This window comes from Anolis sagrei, chromosome 9, assembly GCF_037176765.1.
Source record: "Anolis sagrei isolate rAnoSag1 chromosome 9, rAnoSag1.mat, whole genome shotgun sequence".
NCBI classification, from domain to species: domain Eukaryota; kingdom Metazoa; phylum Chordata; class Lepidosauria; order Squamata; family Dactyloidae; genus Anolis; species Anolis sagrei.
Genome location: NC_090029.1, coordinates 8725877 through 8746736, shown reverse-complemented (window position 1 = coordinate 8746736; position 20860 = coordinate 8725877). Strand labels below are relative to the sequence as shown.

The 20860-nt window shown below is 44.5% G+C and overlaps 1 protein-coding gene across 1 annotated transcript in view; it reads right to left on the bottom strand.

The window, feature by feature from the left end:
* Nucleotides 1-3500: 3500 nt before the first annotated feature.
* The window catches only part of SNX33 (sorting nexin 33), a 42362-nt gene continuing 25002 nt past the window's right edge, over nucleotides 3501-20860 (bottom strand). Inside the window, exon 3 of the mRNA XM_060755737.2 lies at nucleotides 3501-5497. Coding sequence (XP_060611720.2) covers nucleotides 5244-5497 — 254 coding nt within the window. The 3' untranslated portion in view covers nucleotides 3501-5243. The remainder of the gene's footprint in view (nucleotides 5498-20860) is intronic.

Here is a 20860-nt window from a genome sequence, read left to right as displayed (position 1 = left end):
AGCTCTGCTAAAGCCCAGCTGTGGAAACCTGGGAGTTGTAGTTTCGCAAGATCTTTTGCCTTTTCTGCCAAAGAGTGACGGTGCCTCCCTAAAGTACAACTCCCTGGATCGCATTGCATTGAGCCGTGGCAGTCCAAATATTATACGTCCCACAAATTGTCCTCCTCCCCAAACAGCACTGAGATGTACCCTAGGATTTTATTTGGAGGAAGCCGTTTGACACCACTTGAACCACCGTGGATGTTGTGGTTTAGTGTGACGCCAACACTCTTTGGCATCTGGATGAGGATAAACAAGCTGAAGATCAATCCCGACAAGACAGAGGTCCTCCTGGTCGATCGTAAACCGGACCAAGGTATAGGGTGGCAACCTGTGCTGGACAGGGTTACACTCCCCCTGAAGTCACAGGTCTGCAGTTTGGGGGTCTTCCTGGACTCATCACTTACGCTTGAGGCTCAGGCGTCAGTGGTGGCCGGGAGGGCCTTTGCACAATTAAGACTTGTGCGCCAACTGCGACCGTACCTCGTAAAGGCTGATCTGGCTGGGGTGGTCCATGGCCTGGTCACCTCTAGATTGGACTACTGTAATGCGCTCTACGTGGGGCCGCCCTTGAAAATGGCTTGGAAATTCCAACTGGTTCAACGGTTGGCGGCCAGGTTGTTAACTTGCGCTCCTTACAGAGAGAGGTCAACCCTCCTGTTTAAGGAGCTCTATTGGTTGCCGTTCATCTTCCGGTCCCAATTCAAGGTGCAGGTGCTCACCTACAAAGCCCTAAACGGTTTGGGACCTGTCTACCTACGTGACCGCATCTCCATATATGAACCCACACATTCCCTTTGATCATCTGGAGAGGCCCTGCTCATGATCCCACCTGCGTCTCAAGCACATTTGGTGGGGATGAGGGACAGGGCCTTCTCTGTGGTGGCCCCCCGACTCTGGAACTCTCTCCCCAAGGACATCAGACATGCCCCAACGTTGGCAGTCTTTAGGAAGAGCCTGAAGACCTGGCTATTCCAGTGTGCCTTTCTAGCATAGGAAACTCCTGGCATCATGTCCCAAATGCACTTTGTTAGAGATTTAGGATTGTCTGCACATTGCACCTACCTCCAAAAAACCTCTATATATTACCTGCCAAGTCCAGCACTTTTTAAAAAGATAATAATAATAATAATAATAATAATAATAATAATAATAATAAGACTAAGTCAATGGTAAAACTACAACTCCCACGATCCCACGGCGTTGAGCCATGGCAGTCAATGTGGTGTGAAACTGCACTTATTCTTCCGCTCTTCTTCTGATCAGTGTTATGTTTTTCAGGCCTCTCGAGCTGCTGTTTTTCTGGTTCGGAATGACGTTCTGGACGAAGTCCAAGCCTGGTTTCCTTTCTGTGCTTTCAATTGATTCCCAACATTTCCCTGTGAAAACAAACCCCACGCACTCGGCCCATTTATGACCCAGTGGGTGTTGACAGCGACGGCTCCTTTCTCTCCCCCAAGGCCGAAAACAATTTATGTTAAAGGACGTGCCCTTGCTCCGGATGCCTTTCCAAAAATTCCTTCCTTTGGTTCAGGAGTCTCGAAGAAACAAAACATCAGAAAGAAAGACGTTACGCTCCACACACTTCTCTCCAAAAATGCCTTCCTTAATAGCTTTAAATATGCCTAAAATTGTGGTAACAGTGAGGACTAGCTCCTTGGAATGAATCGATAGTATGTGCAAGAGAGAACGATAATCTTTCCTTTGCAACTTGGCAAAACAATGCAGCGTGTCACTGCATTTGAAATTCCTATTTGTTTTTTTACGAGCTCCCAGTGGCACAGCGAGTTAAACCGCCGAGCTGCTGAACTTGCTGACCAAAAGATCGGTGGTTCGAATCCAGGGAGCGGAGTGAGCTCCTACTGTTAGCCCCAGCTTCTGCCAACCTAGCAATGCGAAAACATATACATGTGAGTAGATCAATGGGCACCAGTGTGATGGGAAGGTAACAGCGCTCTGTGCAGTCATGCTGGCCACCTGACCTTGGAGGCGTCTATGGACAATTGTCACAAAAATATCATTGCAGAGTTGATAAATGTGGATTTGATTATACGATGTGTGGGAATGAATGGAAGGATGTATGGAGCTATGTGATGTCTACAGACGTCACATGCAACTCCTGGAACGATTCCATCAGCGCTGCCTCCGGAAAATCCTGCAAATCTTTTGGGAAGACAGGCAGACAAACGTCAGCATACTGGAAGAAGCAAAGACCACCAGCATTGAAGCGATGGTCCTCCGCCATCAACTCTGCTGGACCAGCCACTTTGTCTGGATGCCCAACCACCGTCTCCCAAAGCAGTTGCTCTACTCCGAACTCAAGAATGGAAAAAGGAACGTCGGAGGACAGGAAAAGAGATTTAAAGATGGGCTCAAAGCCAACCTTAAAAATTCTGGCATAGACACTGAGAACTGGGAAGCCCTGGCCTGTGAGCGTTCCAGCTGGAGGTCAGCTGTGACCGACAGTGCTGCAGAATTTGAAGAGGCACGAATGGAGGGCGAAAGGGAAAAAAGTGCCAAGAGGAAGGCGCGTCAAGACAACCCCGACCGAGACCGCCTTCCACCTGGAAACCAATGGCTTCACTGCAGAGCAAGAATAGCTGACCACCTTGATTAGCATATAATGGCCTGACAGTGCCTAGAGCAAACTTTTGTTGAGAGGTGATTAGATGCCCTTGTTTGTTTCTTCTCTGTTGTGCTGTTGTAATTTTAGAGCTTTTTAATACTGGTAGCCAGATTTTGTTCATTTTCATGGTTTCCAGTCTGGCTTTGTTGTTGTTCATTCGTTCAGTCGTCTCCGACTCTTCGTGACCTCATGGACCAGCCCACGCCAGAGCTCCCTGTCGGCCGTCACCACCCCCAGCTCCTTCAAGGTCAGTCTGGCTACCAGTATTAAAAACTCTAAAATTACAACAGCACAACAGAGAGGAAACAAACAAGGACATCTAATCACCTCTCAACAAAAGAATGCTCCATGCAATCAAATGCTAATCAAGGTGGTCAGTTGAAACATTCACACCTAGCTCCAGCAGACAAGAGTCCTTTGTCCCACCCTGGTCATTCCACAGTTATATAAACCCTTTTTCCTTGTTCCAACAGACCTCACGACCTCTGAGGATGCTTGCCATAGATGCAGGCGAAACGTCAGGAGAGAATGCCTCTAGACCATGGCCATATAACCCGGAAAAAACTACAACAACCCATTGAAAAGTCATTCGTGACAAAATGCCGGCTCTTCGGCTTAGAAATGGAGATGAGCACCGCCGGAGTCCCAGAATCGGACCCGACTAGACTTAACGTCAATAGGAAACCTGTACTTTACCTTATTTGTTTTTGTTTGTTTGTTTTGTTTTGTTTGTTTGTGTTGCCTCGCTCCACATTCACCGCCGCTTTGGTGCAAAAAGCAACGAAACAATCTCACCTGCAACCGAACCCCAGAAATAAAGGAAGATATACAAAAGCCATTTCCAAGTGTTGTTTTTGAACTCAGGATACAAAAAAAAATAACAACAATTCCACAGTTATCTTCATGTACAAAGATGTGTGGCAGTTCTTTAAAAGATCCGTTTTGGTGTGCCAAAAATAGAAATCTACCCTTTGCCCTCACAAATGTTCTAGATCTCCAAGTGTGCAAAGTGATCCTGATTCCACTGATTTGGGGGAAAGAGAAGAAGGGGGTGTTTATGATCTCTTCAATGGTGTCATTCTAGAAAAATCAAGCCTGAGAAGAAAGAGAGGGAAGTGGAGAAGGGGGGTCCCCAATCCGAATACAACGAATACAGCGTCCCGTTTCGAAGTTCCTGATACGAGATCGCTTTGAGGTCTCTTTTTGTAAACACTGCAGCCGGGAAAGCTGGAAGACCCTGTCTTGACGTGGAAGGAAGTCCCATTCCTTGGAATCGCCTTGGTGTCCCATTCGTCCTCCTCCAATCCGTCGCGACCATTGGGTCGCAGTGAGTTTTCCGGACTGTCTGGCGATGTTCCAGAAGCATCTCTCCTGACGTTTCACCTGCATCTATGGTAGAGGTTGTGAGGTCTGTTGGAAACTAGGATAATAGGGTTTATGTATCTGTGGAATAATGTCCAGGGTGAGAGAAAGAACTCTTTGTATGACTGTTGCAGTTGGCCACCTTGATTAGCATTTAATGACCTTGCAGCTTCAAAGCCTGGCTGGTAGTTACCTGGGATGATCCTTTGTTGGGAGGTGTTAGATGGCCCTGATTTATTCTTGTCTGGAAAACAAGGGAATTCCAGAGAAGAATAAAACAGGGTCAGCTAACACCTCCCAACAAATGATCCTCCCAGGCAGCAACCAGCCAGGCTTTGAAGCTGCAAGTCCATTCAATGCTAATCAAGGTAGCCAATTGCAACATTTAATTGCCTGGCTGGTTGCTGCCTGGGGAACACAGGGGAATTCCAGACATGAATCAATCAGGGCCAGCTAACATCTCCCAACAAAGGATACTCCCAGGCAGCAACCAGCCAGGCTTTGAAGCTGCAAGGCCATTCAATGCTAATCAAGGTAGCCAATTGCAACATTTAATTGCCTGGCTGCTTGCTGCCTGGGGGAAACAGGGGGATTCCAGACATGAATCAATCAGGGTCAGCTAACATATCCCAACAAAGGATCCTCCCAGATAGCAACCAGCCAGGCTTGGAAGCTGCAAGGCCATTCAATGCTAATCAAGCTGGCCAATTGCAGTATTTAATTACCTGAATTCCAGACATGAATCAATCAGGGCCAGCTAACACTTCCCAAAAAATGATCCTCCCAGGCAGCAACCAGCCAGGCTTTGAAGCTGCAAGGCCATTCAATGCTAATAAAGCTGGCCAATTGCAACATTCACACTTGCCTCAAACAGACAAGAGTCCTTTCTCCCTCCCTGGACATCATTCCACCGATATTAAAACTTATTTTCCTAAATTCCAAAAGACCTCACAACTTCTGAGGATGCCTGCCATAGATGTGTGCAAAACGTCAGGAGAGAGTGCTTCTGGAACATGGCATGGGCAACCTTCGGCCCTCCAGGTGTTTTGGACTTCAACTCCCACAATTCCTAACAGCCTACCGGCTGTTAGGAATAGTGGGAGTTGTAGTCCAAAACACCTGGAGGGCCGAAGGTTGCCCAAGTTGAGAGCACGATGTCCCTGGCCTTAAAGGGCCGGCGTTTGTTTATTCCGGGAAGGGCGAGCGGAGGGGGCGGCTAGAGGTTGTCGTACATGCGCAGGGTCTTCTCCAGCTGCTGGCTGACCCTCTGGTAGAAGAGGATCTGCTGCTTGAGGTACGACTGCATCATCTTCTTGAAGTCCGAGACCCGCCGCTCGTGGAAGTGGGTCATCTCCGCCTGGAGAGCGAAGCCCACCACGCGGCAGCGCTTCCGGATCCCGTCCGCCTCGTCCTGCTCCATCCGGCCTTCGTCGCTCATCCGCTGGCTCTCCTTCACCTTGGCAAAGGCTCCTGAAAAGGACAACAAGGTCGTCAAAAGGAAGTGCACGCTTTCAACTTCTTCATCTCCCCCCCAAAAAAGCAGGTTGAGTGTCCCTTATCCGAAATCCTCGAGACCGGCATTGCGATCACTGCCTGCCTTCTTTCTCCCTTCTTCAGCTCTGAAAAGGCCAACCTCACCACGTCAATATGACTATTTCCTTCCTCCCTCCCTTCCCTTCATTTTCATGTCACCTTTCTTTCCCAGTGACATCAGAGGGCCACTTCACCTAGTGACAGCCAGCCTTTTACCTAGCAACAGCCAGTCCAGTGACATCAGAGGACCACTTCACCTAGCAAAAGCTAATCCAGACACATCAGAGGGCCACTTCACCAAGTAACAATCAATCTTTGCTTAGCAACAATCTAGTGATATCAGAGGGCCACTTCACCTAGTGACAGCCAAATCTTTACCTAGCAACAGCCAGTACAGTGACATCAGAGGACCACTTCACCTACCAACAGTCAATCCAGTCACACCAGAGGGCCACTTCATCTAGTGACAGTAAATCCTTTACCTATCAGCAGCCAATCCAGACACATCAGAGGGCCATTTCACCTACTGACAGCCAATCCTTTACTTAGCAGCAGCCAGTCTAGTGGCGTCCGAGGGCCACTTCAACTAGCAACAGCCAATCCAGACATATCAGACGGCCACGTCACCTACTGACAGCCAAATCTTTACCTAGCAACAACCAGTCCAGTGACATCAGAGGGCCACTTCACCTAGCAACAGTCAATCCAGTCACACCAGAGGGCCACTTCACCTAGTGACAGTCAATCCTTTACCTGGCAACAGCCAATCCAGACATGTCAGAGGGCCACTTCACCTACTGACAGTCAATCCTTTACCTAGCAACAGCCAGTACAGTGACATCAAAGGACCACTTCACCTAGCAAAAACTAACCCAGACACATTAGAGGGCCACTTCACCTAGTGACAGTCAATCCTTTACCTAGCAACAGCCAATCCAGACATGTCAGAGGGCCACTTCACCTACTGACAGTCACTCCTTTACCTAGCAACAGCCAGTACAGTGACATCAAAGGACCACTTCACCTAGCAAAAACTAACCCAGACACATTAGAGGGCCACTTCACCTAGTGACATTCAATCCTTTACCTAGAAACAGATAATCTACTGATATCAGAGGGCCACTTCACCTACTGACAGCCAATCCTTTACCTAGCAACAGCCAGTACAGTGACATCAGAGGACCACTTCACCTAGCAACAGTCAATCCAGTCACACCAGAGGGCCACTTCACCTATTGACAGACAATCCTTTACCTAGCAACAGCCAATCCAGACACATCAGAGGGCCACTTCACCTACTGACAGCCAATCCTTTACCTAGCAACAGCCAGTCCAGACACATCAGAGGGCCACTTCATCAACTGACAGTCAATCTTTTACCTAGCAACAGCCAGTCCAGTGACATCAGAGGGCCACTTCACCTAGCAACAGTCAATCCAGTCACACCAGAGGGCCACTTCACCTAGTGACAGTCAATCCTTTACCTGGCAACAGCCAATCCAGACATGTCAGAGGGCCACTTCACCTACTGACAGTCAATCCTTTACCTAGCAACAGCCAGTACAGTGACATCAAAGGACCACTTCACCTAGCAAAAACTAACCCAGACACATTAGAGGGCCACTTCACCTAGTGACAGTCAATCCTTTACCTAGCAACAGCCAATCCAGACATGTCAGAGGGCCACTTCACCTACTGACAGTCACTCCTTTACCTAGCAACAGCCAGTACAGTGACATCAAAGGACCACTTCACCTAGCAAAAACTAACCCAGACACATTAGAGGGCCACTTCACCTAGTGACATTCAATCCTTTACCTAGAAACAGATAATCTACTGATATCAGAGGGCCACTTCACCTACTGACAGCCAATCCTTTACCTAGCAACAGCCAGTACAGTGACATCAGAGGACCACTTCACCTAGCAACAGTCAATCCAGTCACACCAGAGGGCCACTTCACCTATTGACAGACAATCCTTTACCTAGCAACAGCCAATCCAGACACATCAGAGGGCCACTTCACCTACTGACAGCCAATCCTTTACCTAGCAACAGCCAGTCCAGACACATCAGAGGGCCACTTCATCAACTGACAGTCAATCTTTTACCTAGCAACAGCCAGTCCAGTGACATCAGAGGACCACTTCACCTAGCAACAGTCAATCCAATCACACCAGAGGGCCACTTCATCTAGTGACAGTCAATCCTTTACCTAGCAACAGCCAATCCAGTCACACCAGAGGGCCACTTCACCTAGTGACAGTCAACCCTTTACCTAGCAACAGCCAATCCAGTCACACCAGAGGGCCACTTCACCTATTGACAGTCAATCCTGATGCCAAGCATCCCCCCCCCCCCAAGTATTTATAGTTCGCCAAGGGCCAGACAATGGATTCTGTTGCTTCCTGACCCAGCACACATAACTGGGTTCCTGTTTCCTCTTTGTGAATTCTCTGGCTTGTGCACTGGACTATGGACTCTGCTACTACCCAACCCAGCTCCCCCTTCAGCTCCAGCTCCTGTTCCTAGAAGGAGCCAATCTTCTGTTGACCAACCCGGACCTTGGACTGATCTTCTGGTGGCCAGCCTGATGCATGGACTGGCCCCTGCACCCAAAACCCTTCCGTCCAGACTTTGGGACTTCTATTTCTTTCCTCTCTCTTTTTATGAAATGAATAAAATATTTTCTTATTACTGTGGATTGGGGTTGGGATGGGTGGTGGGTGGTGATATATGGAATGCCTGTATACTGGTGATGCCTATGGTTTATGAATATGAAATATGTAACCCCTACGAACTCCTCTGTATCCTCACCCCCTTGACCCTCGCCCCACAAGAAAACCAGCGTGACCAGGAACTGCCTGGGGACAGAGCCCAAGCCTCTTTCCCCCAAATCACCCATTGATTGACTCATTTTGCATGGACAATGCTGCTGGCCCCAACCCTAGCCCTCGGAGCATGGCCAGCGAAGGAACAAGGGTCAGCAGAGCTTCGGAAAAAGAGACTGATTAATTCACCCAGATATTGTTGACCCTCCGGGTGGTCCGATATCGATCTAGCCTATTCAAATTCCCTGCCAGACTCATCAAGGACAGGAAAGCCTTTGTTTACCAAACATCTGGAGACATTTTTCCTTTGTTTCGCTGAGCACATGGCATTCCTTTGTCTGCAGATTCCTTTCCCAGATTCCTTTGTGCTCCCTCATCCCGCCCCCATTTCTCCTGATTGGCTGTCGCCACCATGTGACAGAGGTCTCCCCATTGGATCCTACAGACCACTGGAGCTTCCTGATTGGTACAGAGGCGCCAGGGGCGGGAGGGCTGCTTCCCAGGTGTCCGCCCATCACCCAATCACAGCGGGGAACATCAGAGGAGCCGGGGCAGAAGGGTTGAACTCTGGGTTTTCAAAAATTGTATAAATATGCCTGCATCACTGTACCCCGGCATGCTTTGCAGTGGAACGATTCCTGTAATGCATCCATTCAGCTGAATCGCAAATAAACGCCTCGATCCTGGACTCCTTTCGCCTCTGGTGAGCTGATTTGCTTTTAGATTTGCGCTCTTGGATTGGCTTCCGGACAAATCTCACCAAGGTTCCCAGGACCCTTTTTGGTGCGGTCCTTGGGCTCTCCTATTTGGGAGGGCCCCCCTAAAAGAGCTCGATAACAATCCTTTACTTAGCAACAGCCAATCCAGACACATCAAAGGGCCACTTCACCTATTGACAGCCAAATCTTTACCTAGCAACAGCCAGTCCAGTGACATCGGAGGACCACTTCACCTAGCAATAATCAATCCAGTCACACCAGAGGGCCACTCCACCTAGTGACAGTCAATCCTTTACCTAGCAACAGCCAATCCAGACACATTAGAGGGCCACTTCACCTACTGACAGCCAATCTTTTACCTAGCAACAGCCAGTCCAGTGTCATCAGAGGGCCACTTCACCTAGTGACAGCCAATACTTTACCTAGCAACAGCCAGTACAGTGACATCAGAGGACCACTTCACCTAGTGACAGTCAATCCTTTATCCAGCAACAGTCAATCCAGTCACACCAGAGGGCCACTTCACCTATTGACAGCCAAATCTTTACCTAGCAACAGCCAGTCCAGTGACATCGGAGGACCACTTTACCTAGTGACAGTCAATCCTTTACCTAGCAACAGCCAATCCAGTGACATCACAGAAGGCTACTTCACCTAGCAACCGCCCTTATGGCACAGGTTGAGTATCTCTTTATTTATTTGAAAGCCTTGGGAACAAAAAACCCTTGGATCCCCCCCCCCCCCCCAGATTTTGGAATATCTGCATCTGTGTATATGTACACAAAAGTCAAGTTCAGCGGCCTTAAGAATGTCTGGTGTTCATCTTCCTGATCCGATCCCAAGGCGTTCTTATCTTACACTTTTCAGAAATGTACTCACAGACGTGCAAACATCCTCTCGTCCCACATTCCGGTTCAGTAATGATTAAAATGATATTTGCAGTGACTTCAACCCGTTTACTCACCTCAGTTTGGGAAGCTAAAAATTGCAAAATACCCCCATGATTTGCTTCAGTCGGCTGGGAACTTGTTTTGATTAGCATTGAATGGCCTTGCATCTTCAAAGCCTGGCTGGTTGCTCCCTGGGAGGATCCTTTGTTGGGAGGTGTTAAATGTTGCAATTGGCTACCTTGATTAGCACTGAATGGCCTTGCAGCTTCAAAGCCTGGCTGCTTGCTGCCTGGGAGGATCCTTTGTTGGGAGGTGTTAGCTGGCCCTGATTGATTCTTGTTTGGAATCCCCGTTTTCCCCAGGCAGTAACCGGCCAGGCAATTAAATGTTGCAGTTGGCTACCTTGATTAGCACTGAATGGCCTTGCCTCTTCAAAGCCTGGCTGGTTGCTGCCTGGGAGGATCCTTTGTTGAGAGGTGTTAGCTGGCCCTGATTGATTCATGTCTGGAATTCCCCTGTTTTCCCCAGGTGGCAACCAGCCAGGCAATTAAAATGTTGCAAATGGCTACCTTGATTAGCATTGAATGGTCTTGCCTCTTCAAAGCCTGGCGGGTTGCTGCCTGGGATGATCCTTTGTTGGGAGGTGTTAGCTGGCCCTGATTGATGCTTGTCTGGAATCCCCCTGTTTTCGCCAGGCAGCAACCAACCAGGCAATTAAATGTTGCAATTGGCTACCTTGATTAGCATTGAATGGCTTTGCAGCTTCAAAGCTTGGCTGGTTGCTGCCTGGGAGGATCCTTTGTTGGGAGGTGTTAACTGGCCCTGATTGATTCATGTCTGGAATCCTCCTGTTTTCCCCAGGCAACAACCAGCCAGGCAATTAAATGTTGCAGTTGGTTACCTTGATTAGCATTTAATGGCCTTGCAGCTTCAAAGCGTGGCTGGTTACTGCCTGGGATGATCCTTTGTTGGGAGGTGTTAGCTGGCCCTGACCGATTCTTGTCTGGAATCCCGCTGTTTTCCCCAAGCAGCAACCAGCCAGGCAATTAAATGTTGCAATTGGCAATCTTGATTAGCACTGAGTGGCCTTGCCTCTTCAAAGCCTGGCTGGTTGCTGCCTGGGATGATCCTTTGTTGGGAGGCGTTAGCTGGCCCAGATTGATTATCGTCTGGAATCCCCCTGTTTTCCCCAGGCAGCAATCAACCAGGCAATTAAATGTTGCAATTGGCTACCTTGATTAGCATTGAATGGCCTTGCAGGTTCAAAGCTTGGCTGGTTGCTGCCTGGGAGGATCCTTTGTTGGGAGGCGTTAAATGTTGCAAATGGCTACCTTGATTAGCATTCAATGGCCTTGCAGCTTCAAAGCCTGGCTGCTTGCTGCCTGGGGGATCCTTTGTTGGGAGATATTAGCTGGCCCTGACTGACTCTTCTCTGGAATTTCCTTGTTTTCCCCAGGCAGCAACCAGCCAGGCTTTGAAGCTACAAGGCAATTAAATGCTAATCAAGGTAGCCGACTGCAACAGTCATACCTGCCTCCAACAGACAAGGGTCCTTTCTCCCACCCTGGACTTTCCACAGGCCTGTCCCCCTTGCCACCTGTGCTATGGTAATAATAATAATAATAATAATAATAATAATAATAATAATAATCTATATCTATAAAAATGCTCTGTGCATAATGAGTACCTTAAAAACAAAAGAACCAATGAACAAATCACACCAAATTTGGGAACAAAACGTCTCACAACACAAGGAGTGACCATCACTCAAAAAATATGATTTTGTCATTTGGGAGTTGTAGTTTCTGGGATTTATAGTTCACCTACAATCAAAGAACATTCTGAACCCCACCAATCATAGAATTGGTCCAAACTTCCCACACAGAACCCTCATGACCAACAGACAATACTGTGTATTCTGCTGGTCTTTGGTGACCCCTCTGACACCTCCTTGCGACCCCTCCAGGGGTCCCGACCCCCAGTGAGGCGAGGGAGAGAGACTATTTCCTCTTTAAAAAAAAACGTCTTTGCTGCCTTATACTGATTCAGTTTCTTCTTTTATATTGGCTGGGACTTTCTGTGTGCTGTTAAACCTTTGTACTTTATATCACAGGCAATGAAACACTCTTGTGTATAACCAAGTAACACAGTTTATTTATAACTTCTGGCTCCAACGCTTGTGGTTACATTTGTGTTTCGTTGCAATCTTGAGGCTTACAGTCAGTATCATTTACTTGGTTAACTTTTCTGAATAAACTATTAATGTTTCACATTCACAAACATGTTACTTGCTTTACACACTCTTGACTGAATTATATTCTGAACTAAGGCAACACTAGCCTTCTTTATGTTCCTTAAAACTCGAGCTCTATTTAACTAACTGCTTCTCTGTATCAGAAGTCTTTAACACATCTTCATAACTGCACTCAAAAACCAACTCGCCTCTTCACACGCAGATTCCTAACTGTCATTTTCAAACTCCGTCACTCTAACTGCCTCTTTCAGAACCTTGGCTCCGCCTCTTTGGAATGTCATTTCCAAACTGTCCCAACTGTCATTTTGGCCTAGCAGCCTTTTCAAATCCCGGTCCTACACTAATCTGCATATGACCAATCGGCTTCACATATGCAAATGAATCCTATCTCTGCTGTTGCTACCCTGTCTGTGCCGATTCTTCCCTATCTGCCATATGTAAACATAGAGCTATACACCAAAACTTTAATATAGAGTAGCAATTTCACTACACCCAGGTTGAGAAACACATATATAATGCAATGTAGATGGGGCCCTCGGTCTCATTCTGACCAACTTTCCTGGGAAGCTTAGGACTTGGAAATTTCTCCGCAGATCCCAATGACTCGGATGACAGTCCCATGAAAGCAAATGAAAGAACCTGTTGTTTTTTTTCCTCCCTTCTTGTAAGAGCCATAAATAATTCAGGTCGATTCCTTAATGCACCAAGCTGTCATGACATTCCCAGCATCGAAAATCCAGGTCATCTGCTCGTGAGACCAGTCTAAGCTGAATATGGACTTCTATAATTAATTGGCCGCTTGCCTTCTTGCCTTGGGCCCATTCTGGATTGCGGTGCCGTCCAAACACAGGCTGGATCAACACTGCCGTATAATAATGCCCTTATATATATCCTCAGACCGCCCTAGTCTCCAGGGCAGCGGAAAACAAGCCTGCTCCCACTTCCAATTGAGTATCCTGTTAAATTGGTGTCAAACTGCATTAAATCAGCAGTGTAGATGCATCCCTAGTTTCTCTGCTTTGCTTTGTAGCCGTTACCTGCCGCCGTTTTTTTGTTGAGTTTGAGGAGCTTTTTTGTTGAGTTCCAGGGTCAGAGAGCAGATGGCGGAAACAGAAGAACGGCCTGCCTCAGGGGAGCGTGCTTGCTCCATCCATGTTCAACATTTACACAAATGACCAGCCACTGCCAGACGGGACAGAGAGTTTCATCTATGCTGATGATTGTGCCATCACCGCTCAAGCAGGGAGCTTTTAGACTGTAGAACAGAAGCTCTCCGAAGCTCTAGGTGCTCTTACTGCCTATTACAGGGAAAAACAGCTGATCTCTAATCCATCTAAAACACAGACATGCGTCTTTCACCTCAAGAACAGACAAGCATCCCGAGCTCTGAGGATGACCTGGGAAGGAATCCCACTGGAGCATTGCAGCACACCCAAATACCTGGGAGTCACTCTGGACCGTTCTCTTACCTACAAGAAGCACTGCCTGAATATCAAGCAAAAAGTGGGTGCTAGAAACAATATCATACGAAAGCTGACTGGCACAACCTGGGGATCACAACCAGATACAGTGAAGACATCTGCCCTTGCGCTGTGCTACTCTGCTGCTGAGTATGCATGCCCAGTGTGGAACACATCTCACCACACTAAAACAGTGGATATGGCTCTTAATGAGACATGCCGCATTATCACGGGGTGTCTGCGCCCTACACCACTGGAGAAATTACACTGCTTAGCCGGTATTGCACCACCTGACATTCGCCGGGAAGTAGCAGCCAATAGTGAAAGGACCAAGGCAGAGACATCCCCAGCTCATCCCCTGTTTGGGTATCAGCCAGCATGCCAACGACTTAAATCTAAACATAGTTTTCTAAGATCTACAGAGACACTCGCTGGAACACCTCAGCAAGCGAGAGTCCAAAAGTGGCAGGCTCAAACCCAGCACCTCAACCAATGGCTGATACCAAATGAGAGACTCCCTCCCGGGCACACAGAAGACTGGGCGACTTGGAAGGCACTGAACAGACTGCGCTCTGGCACCACGAGATGCAGAGCCAACCTTCAGAAATGGGGCTACAGGGTGGAATCCTCGACATGAGAGTGTGGAGAAGAGCAAACCACTGACCACCTGCTGCAATGCAACCTGAGCCCCGTTACATGCACAATGGAGGACCTTCTTGCGGCAACACCAGAAGCATTCCAAGTGGCCAGATACAGGTCAAAGGACATTTAACCGACTACCAAACTCACAAGTTGTGTATTTTTCTGTTTGTTTGCTTTGTTCTGTTAGAAATGTAATATAATGGACTGGTTGCTCTGACACGACAAATAAATAAATAACCTGCCGCCGTTAAAGGATTATAGCGTCAGCTGAGCTGCGCAAGGAGATAAACTCTGAGATCCTGTTTACATGCCAGGCGAGGATAAAAGAAGAGAAGGCGCAGAGCAGGAAGGCGTAAGCTTCAGGTGCATCTACAATGCAGATTTAATGCAGTTTGACGCCACTTTAACCGCCACAGCTCAATGCTATGGGGTCCTAGGATATGTAGTTTACAGAGAAGGCGAAAGACTTTGTAAAACGACAACTTCCAAGAATCCACGGCAAGTGGTGTCAAACTGCTTATGTGGTACAGTGTAGATCAGACATCGGCAAACTTTCTAACTTGGGGGTTGTATGCTAGCACTCCCTGAGAGGAGGAATGGAAGAGAGGAAGGAAGGGGCAGAAGGAAGGAAGGATGAAAGGGAAGGAAGGAGAAAGAGGGAGAGAGGGAAGGAAGAAAAAACAGAAGGGAAAGAGGAAGAAAAAAGAAAAGAAAGAAAGAAAGGGAGGAAGAGAAGGATGGAGGAATGAATGGATGGAAGGAAGGAAGAAGAGGGAGAGAGGGAAGGTGGGAGGAAGGAAAGAGGAAAAAAGGAAAAACAGAAAGAAGGGGAGGAGGAAGGAAAAACAGAAGGAAGGAAGGAAGGAAGGAAGGAAGGAAGGGAGGGAGGGAGGGAGGGAGGAAGGGAAGGATGGAAGGAGAAAGAGAGAGAGAGGGAAGGAAGGAAGGAAGGAGGGAAGAAAATAGAGAAGGAAGGGAAGGAGGAAGAAAAAAGAAAAGGAAGGAAGAAAGAAAGGGAGGAAGAGAAGGATGGATGAATGGATGGATGGAAGGAAGGGAAGGATAAAAGAAAGAGAGAAGAAAGAAAGAGAAAAGGGAAGGAAGAGAGGGAGGGAGGGGAATGAGGGAGAGACGAAAGGTGGAAGAAAAGAGAGAAGAAAAAACAGAAAGAAGGAAAGGAGGAAGAAAAAAGAAAAGGGAGGGAGGGAGGAAGAGAAGGACAGATGGAAAGAAAGACGAAAGGAAAGGATAAAGGAAAGAGAGAAGAAAAAGATAAAAAGAAAAGGCAGGGAAGGAAGGAAGGAAGGGAAGGATGGAAGGAGAAAGAGAGAGGGAAGGAGGAAGAAAAAAGAAAAGGAAGGAAGAAAGGGAGGAAGAGAAGGATTGATGAATGGATGGATGGAAGGAAGTAAGGAAAGGATAAAAGAAAGAGAGAAGAAAGAGAGAGAAAAGGGAAGAGGGAGGGAGGGGAATGAGGGAGAGAGGGAAGGTGGGAGGAAGAAAAGAGGGAAGAAAAAACAGAAAGAAGGGAAGGAGGAAGGAAAAAGAAAAGGGAGGGAGGGAGGAAGAGAAGGACGGATGGAAAGAAAGACAAAAGGGAAGGATGAAGGAAAGAGAGAAGAAAAAGAAAAAAGAAAAGGGAAGGAGGGAAGGAAGGAAGGAAGAAGAGGGAGAGAGGGAAGGTGGTGGAAGGAAAGAGGAAAAGAAGGAAAAACAGAAAGAAGGGGAGGAGGAAGGGAAAACAAAAGGAAGGGAGGAAGGGAAGGATGGAAGGAGAAAGAGAGAGAGAGAGGGAAGGAAGAAAATAGAGAAGGAAGGGAAGGAGGAAGAAAAAAGAAAAGGAAGGAAGAAAGGAAGAGAAGGATGGATGGAAGGAAGGAAGGAAGGGAAGGATAAAGGAAAGAGAGAAGGAAGGGAAGAGAAAAGGGAAGGAAGGAAGGAAGGAGAAAGGGAGACAAGGCAGAAGGGAGGAAGGAAAGAGGAAAGGAAGAAAAAACAGGAAGGAAAGGAGGAAGGAAAAACAGAAGGAAAGAAAAAAGGGAGGAAGAGAAGGATGGAAGGAAGAGAAAGATAAAGGAAAGAGAGAAGGAAGGAAGGACAAAAAGGAGGAAGGGAAGGATGGAAGGAGAAAAGGGGAGAGAGGGAAGGAAGGAGGAAGGGAAAGATAAAGAAAAGAGGGAAGGAAAGAAAGACAAAAGGGAAGGAATAGAGGAGAAAAGGGGAGAGAGGGAAGGAAGGACAAGAGGATGGAAGGAGAGGATGGAAAGCGAGAGGGAGTTAAGGAGGAAGGACAGCGAAAAGGAAGGAAAGACAAAAGGGAGGAAAGGATGAAAGGGTGAAATGGAAGGGAGGGAGGGAGGGCAGGAGGAAGGAAGGAAAGAAAGCAGGACGAAAGGGTGGAAGGGAATGGAGGTAGGGAGAAAAGAGAGAAGGAAAGAAAAAGGAAGGAAGGAGAAAGAGGGAAAGAAGGAAGAGTGGAAGGGAAGGAAGGAGGGAGGGAGAAAGAGGGAAGTAGTGAAAGGAGAGAGGGAGGGAAAGAGGGAGGAAAGAGAGAAGGAAGGATGAAAGGGTGGAAGAGAAGGAGAAAAAGGGAGGAGAGGAGGAAAGATAGGATGGTGAGAGAGATAAGATCCTGAGAAAAGAGTCCAAAGGGCCGCTTACGGCCTCCGGGCATGGGTTTGCCCATACCTGAAGAAAAATGGCAAGGAAGCACCGGGTTTTGCAAAATCTTGCTCAATCCCTTGTCTGTCTAGACATTTTATTTTTGACATTCCCCACCATTTACTTTGGAAGGAGTCTCCTTTTCCCCCCTAATTCTGCCACACACTCCAAGGCGGATTTCGGAAACATATTAAGATTGTCTACACGGGGACCGGATGGACGCACACGTCTTCCGACTCTTGGCCTGCTACTCATTAAAATCAAACCCAAGGCTTTGAGAAGTCGAGCAAAAAGAAAGGAAAGAAAACATCCCTGCGGTTGCGGGAAGATTAGGCTTTCATTAGCTCCAAAGCCCGGCATATTTGGGCTTTGCTGGCCTTCCTCATCAAAACATTGCAAGAGGGCAATCCATAAATACATGGCAGCCAAGTAGCAAAGGACACTTAGTACCCTGGAGCACACAGCATATTATTATTATTATTATTATTATTATTATTATTATTATTACTAGCCATCCCCTGCCATGTGTTGCTGTGGCATATTATATTATATATACCGCATATTATTATTATTATTCAGCATATTATTATTATTATTATTATTATTATTATCCATCCCCTGCCATGCGTTGCTGTGGCATATTATACAGGGTTAGTCAAAATGAATAGGCCAATAAGACTATTCACTCCCATGATACAGCAGCTCCACTGGCCTATTCATTTTGACTAACCCTGTATTATATATCCAGCATATTATTATTATTATTATTATTATTATTATTATTATTAGCCATCCCCTACCATGTGTTGTTGTGGCATATTATATAATATATACAGCATATTATTATTATTATTATTATTATTATTAGCCATTCCCGTACCATGTGTTGTTGTGGCATATTATATTATATATACAGCATATTATTATTATTATTATTATACAGCATATTATTATTATTATTATTATTATTATTATTATTATTAATATTGTTAGCCATCCCCTACCATGTGTTGTTGTGGCATATTATATTATATATACAGCATATTATTATTATTATTATTATTATTATTATAAAGCATATTATTATTATTATTAGCCATCCCCTGCCATGCGTTGCTGTGGCATATTATATATTATATATAGCATATTATTATTATTATTATTATACAGCATATTATTATTATTATTATTATTATTATTATTATCCATCCCCTGCCATGCGTTGCTGTGACATATTATATTATATATACAGCATATTATTATTATTATTATACAGCATATTATTATTATTATTATTATTATTATTATTATTATAAAGCATATTATTATTATTATTAGCCATCCCCTGCCATGCGTTGCTGTGGCATATTATATTATATATATAGCATATTATTATTATTATTATTATACAGCATATTATTATTATTATTATTATTATTAATATTGTTAGCCATCCCCTACCATGTGTTGTTGTGGCATATTATATTATATATACAGCATATTATTATTATTATTATTATTATTATTATTATTATAAAGCATATTATTATTATTATTAGCCATCCCCTGCCATGCGTTGCTGTGGCATATTATATTATATATATAGCATATTATTATTATTATTATTATTATTATACAGCATATTATTATTATTATTATTATTATTATTATTATTATTATTAATATTGTTAGCCATCCCCTACCATGTGTTGTTGTGGCATATTATATTATATATACAGCATATTATTATTATTATTATTATTATTATTATAAAGCATATTATTATTATTATTAGCCATCCCCTGCCATGCGTTGCTGTGGCATATTATATTATATATATAGCATATTATTATTATTATTATTATTATTATTATTATACAGCATATTATTATTATTATTATTATTATTATTAATATTGTTAGCCATCCCCTACCATGTGTTGTTGTGGCATATTATATTATATATACAGCATATTATTATTATTATTATTATTATTATTATAAAGCATATTATTATTATTATTAGCCATCCCCTGCCATGCGTTGCTGTGGCATATTATATTATATATATAGCATATTATTATTATTATTATTATACAGTATATTATTATTATTATTATTATTATTATTATCCATCCCCTACCATGCGTTGCTGTGACATATTATATTATATATACAGCATATTATTATTATTATTATACAGCATATTATTATTATTATTATTATTATTATTATCCATCCCCTGCCATGCGTTGCTGTGACATATTATATTATATATACAGCATATTATTATTATTATTATTATACAGCATATTATTATTATACAGCATATTATTATTATAATATATCATATTATTATTATTATTATTATTATACAGCATATTATTATTATACAGCATATTATTATTATTATTATCCATACCCATATTATTATCCATATTATTATTATTATACAATATATTAATATTATTATTAAAGAGCATATTATTATTATTATTATTATTATTATTATCCATCCCCTGCCATGCGTTGCTGTGACATATTATATTATATATACAGCATATTATTATTATTATTATTATACAGCATATTATTATTATACAGCATATTATTATTATAATATATCATATTATTATTATTATTATTATTATACAGCATATTATTATTATACAGCATATTATTATTATTATTATCCATACCCATATTATTATCCATATTATTATTATTATACAATATATTAATATTATTATTAAAGAGCATATTATTATTATTATACAGCATATTATTATTATTATTATTATTATTATACAACATATTATTATTATTATTATTATTATTATTATTATTAGCTATCCCCTACCATGCGTTGCTGTGGCCAATCTGTATATATGTCTTTTGTATGTGTATAAGTGTGCAGCTAACATCTCCCAACAAAGGATCCCCAAGCAGCAAGCAGCCAGGCTTTGAAGCTGCAAGGACATTCAATGCTAATCAAGGTGGCCAATTGCAACAATTAATTGCCAGGCTATTGCTGCCTGGGGAACACAGAAGAATTCCAGACATGAATCAAACAGGGCCAGCTAACATCTCTTAACAAAGGATCCTCACAGGCAGCAAGCAGCCAGGCTTTGAAACTGCAAGGACATTCAATGCTAATCAAGGTGGCCAATTGCAACAGTTAATTGCCAGGCTGGTTGCTGCCTAAGGGAATTCCAGACATGAATCAAACAGGGCCAGCTAACATCTCTCAACAAAGAATCCTCCCAGGCAGCAACCAGCCAAGCCTTGAAGCTACAAGGTCATTCAATGCTAATCAAGCTGGCCGATTGCAACAGTTAATTGCCAGGATGTTGCTGCCTGGGGAACACAGGGGAATTCCAGACATGAATCAAACAGGGCCAGCTAACATCTCTCAACAAAGGATCCTCCCAGGCAGCAACCAGCCAGGCCTTGAAGCTGCAAGGCCATTCAATGTTAATCAAGGTAGCCAGTTGCAAGATTTAATTGCTTGGCTAGTTGCTGCCTGGGGACAACAGGGGGATTCCAGACAAGCATCAATGAGGGCCAGTTAACACCTCCCAACAAAGGACCGTCCCAGCCAGCAACCAGCTGGGCTTTGAAGCTGCAAGGGCATTTAATGCTAATCAAGCTGGCCAATTACAACATTCACAATTGCCTCCAACAGACAAGAGTCTTTTCTCCCTCCCTGGACATCATTCCACAGATATAGAAACTCTAGTTTCCAGCAGATCTCATAACCTCTGAGGATGCCTGCCATAGATTCGGGAGAAACGTCAGGAGAGAATGCTTCTGGAACATGGCTATACAGCCCGCAAAACCCACA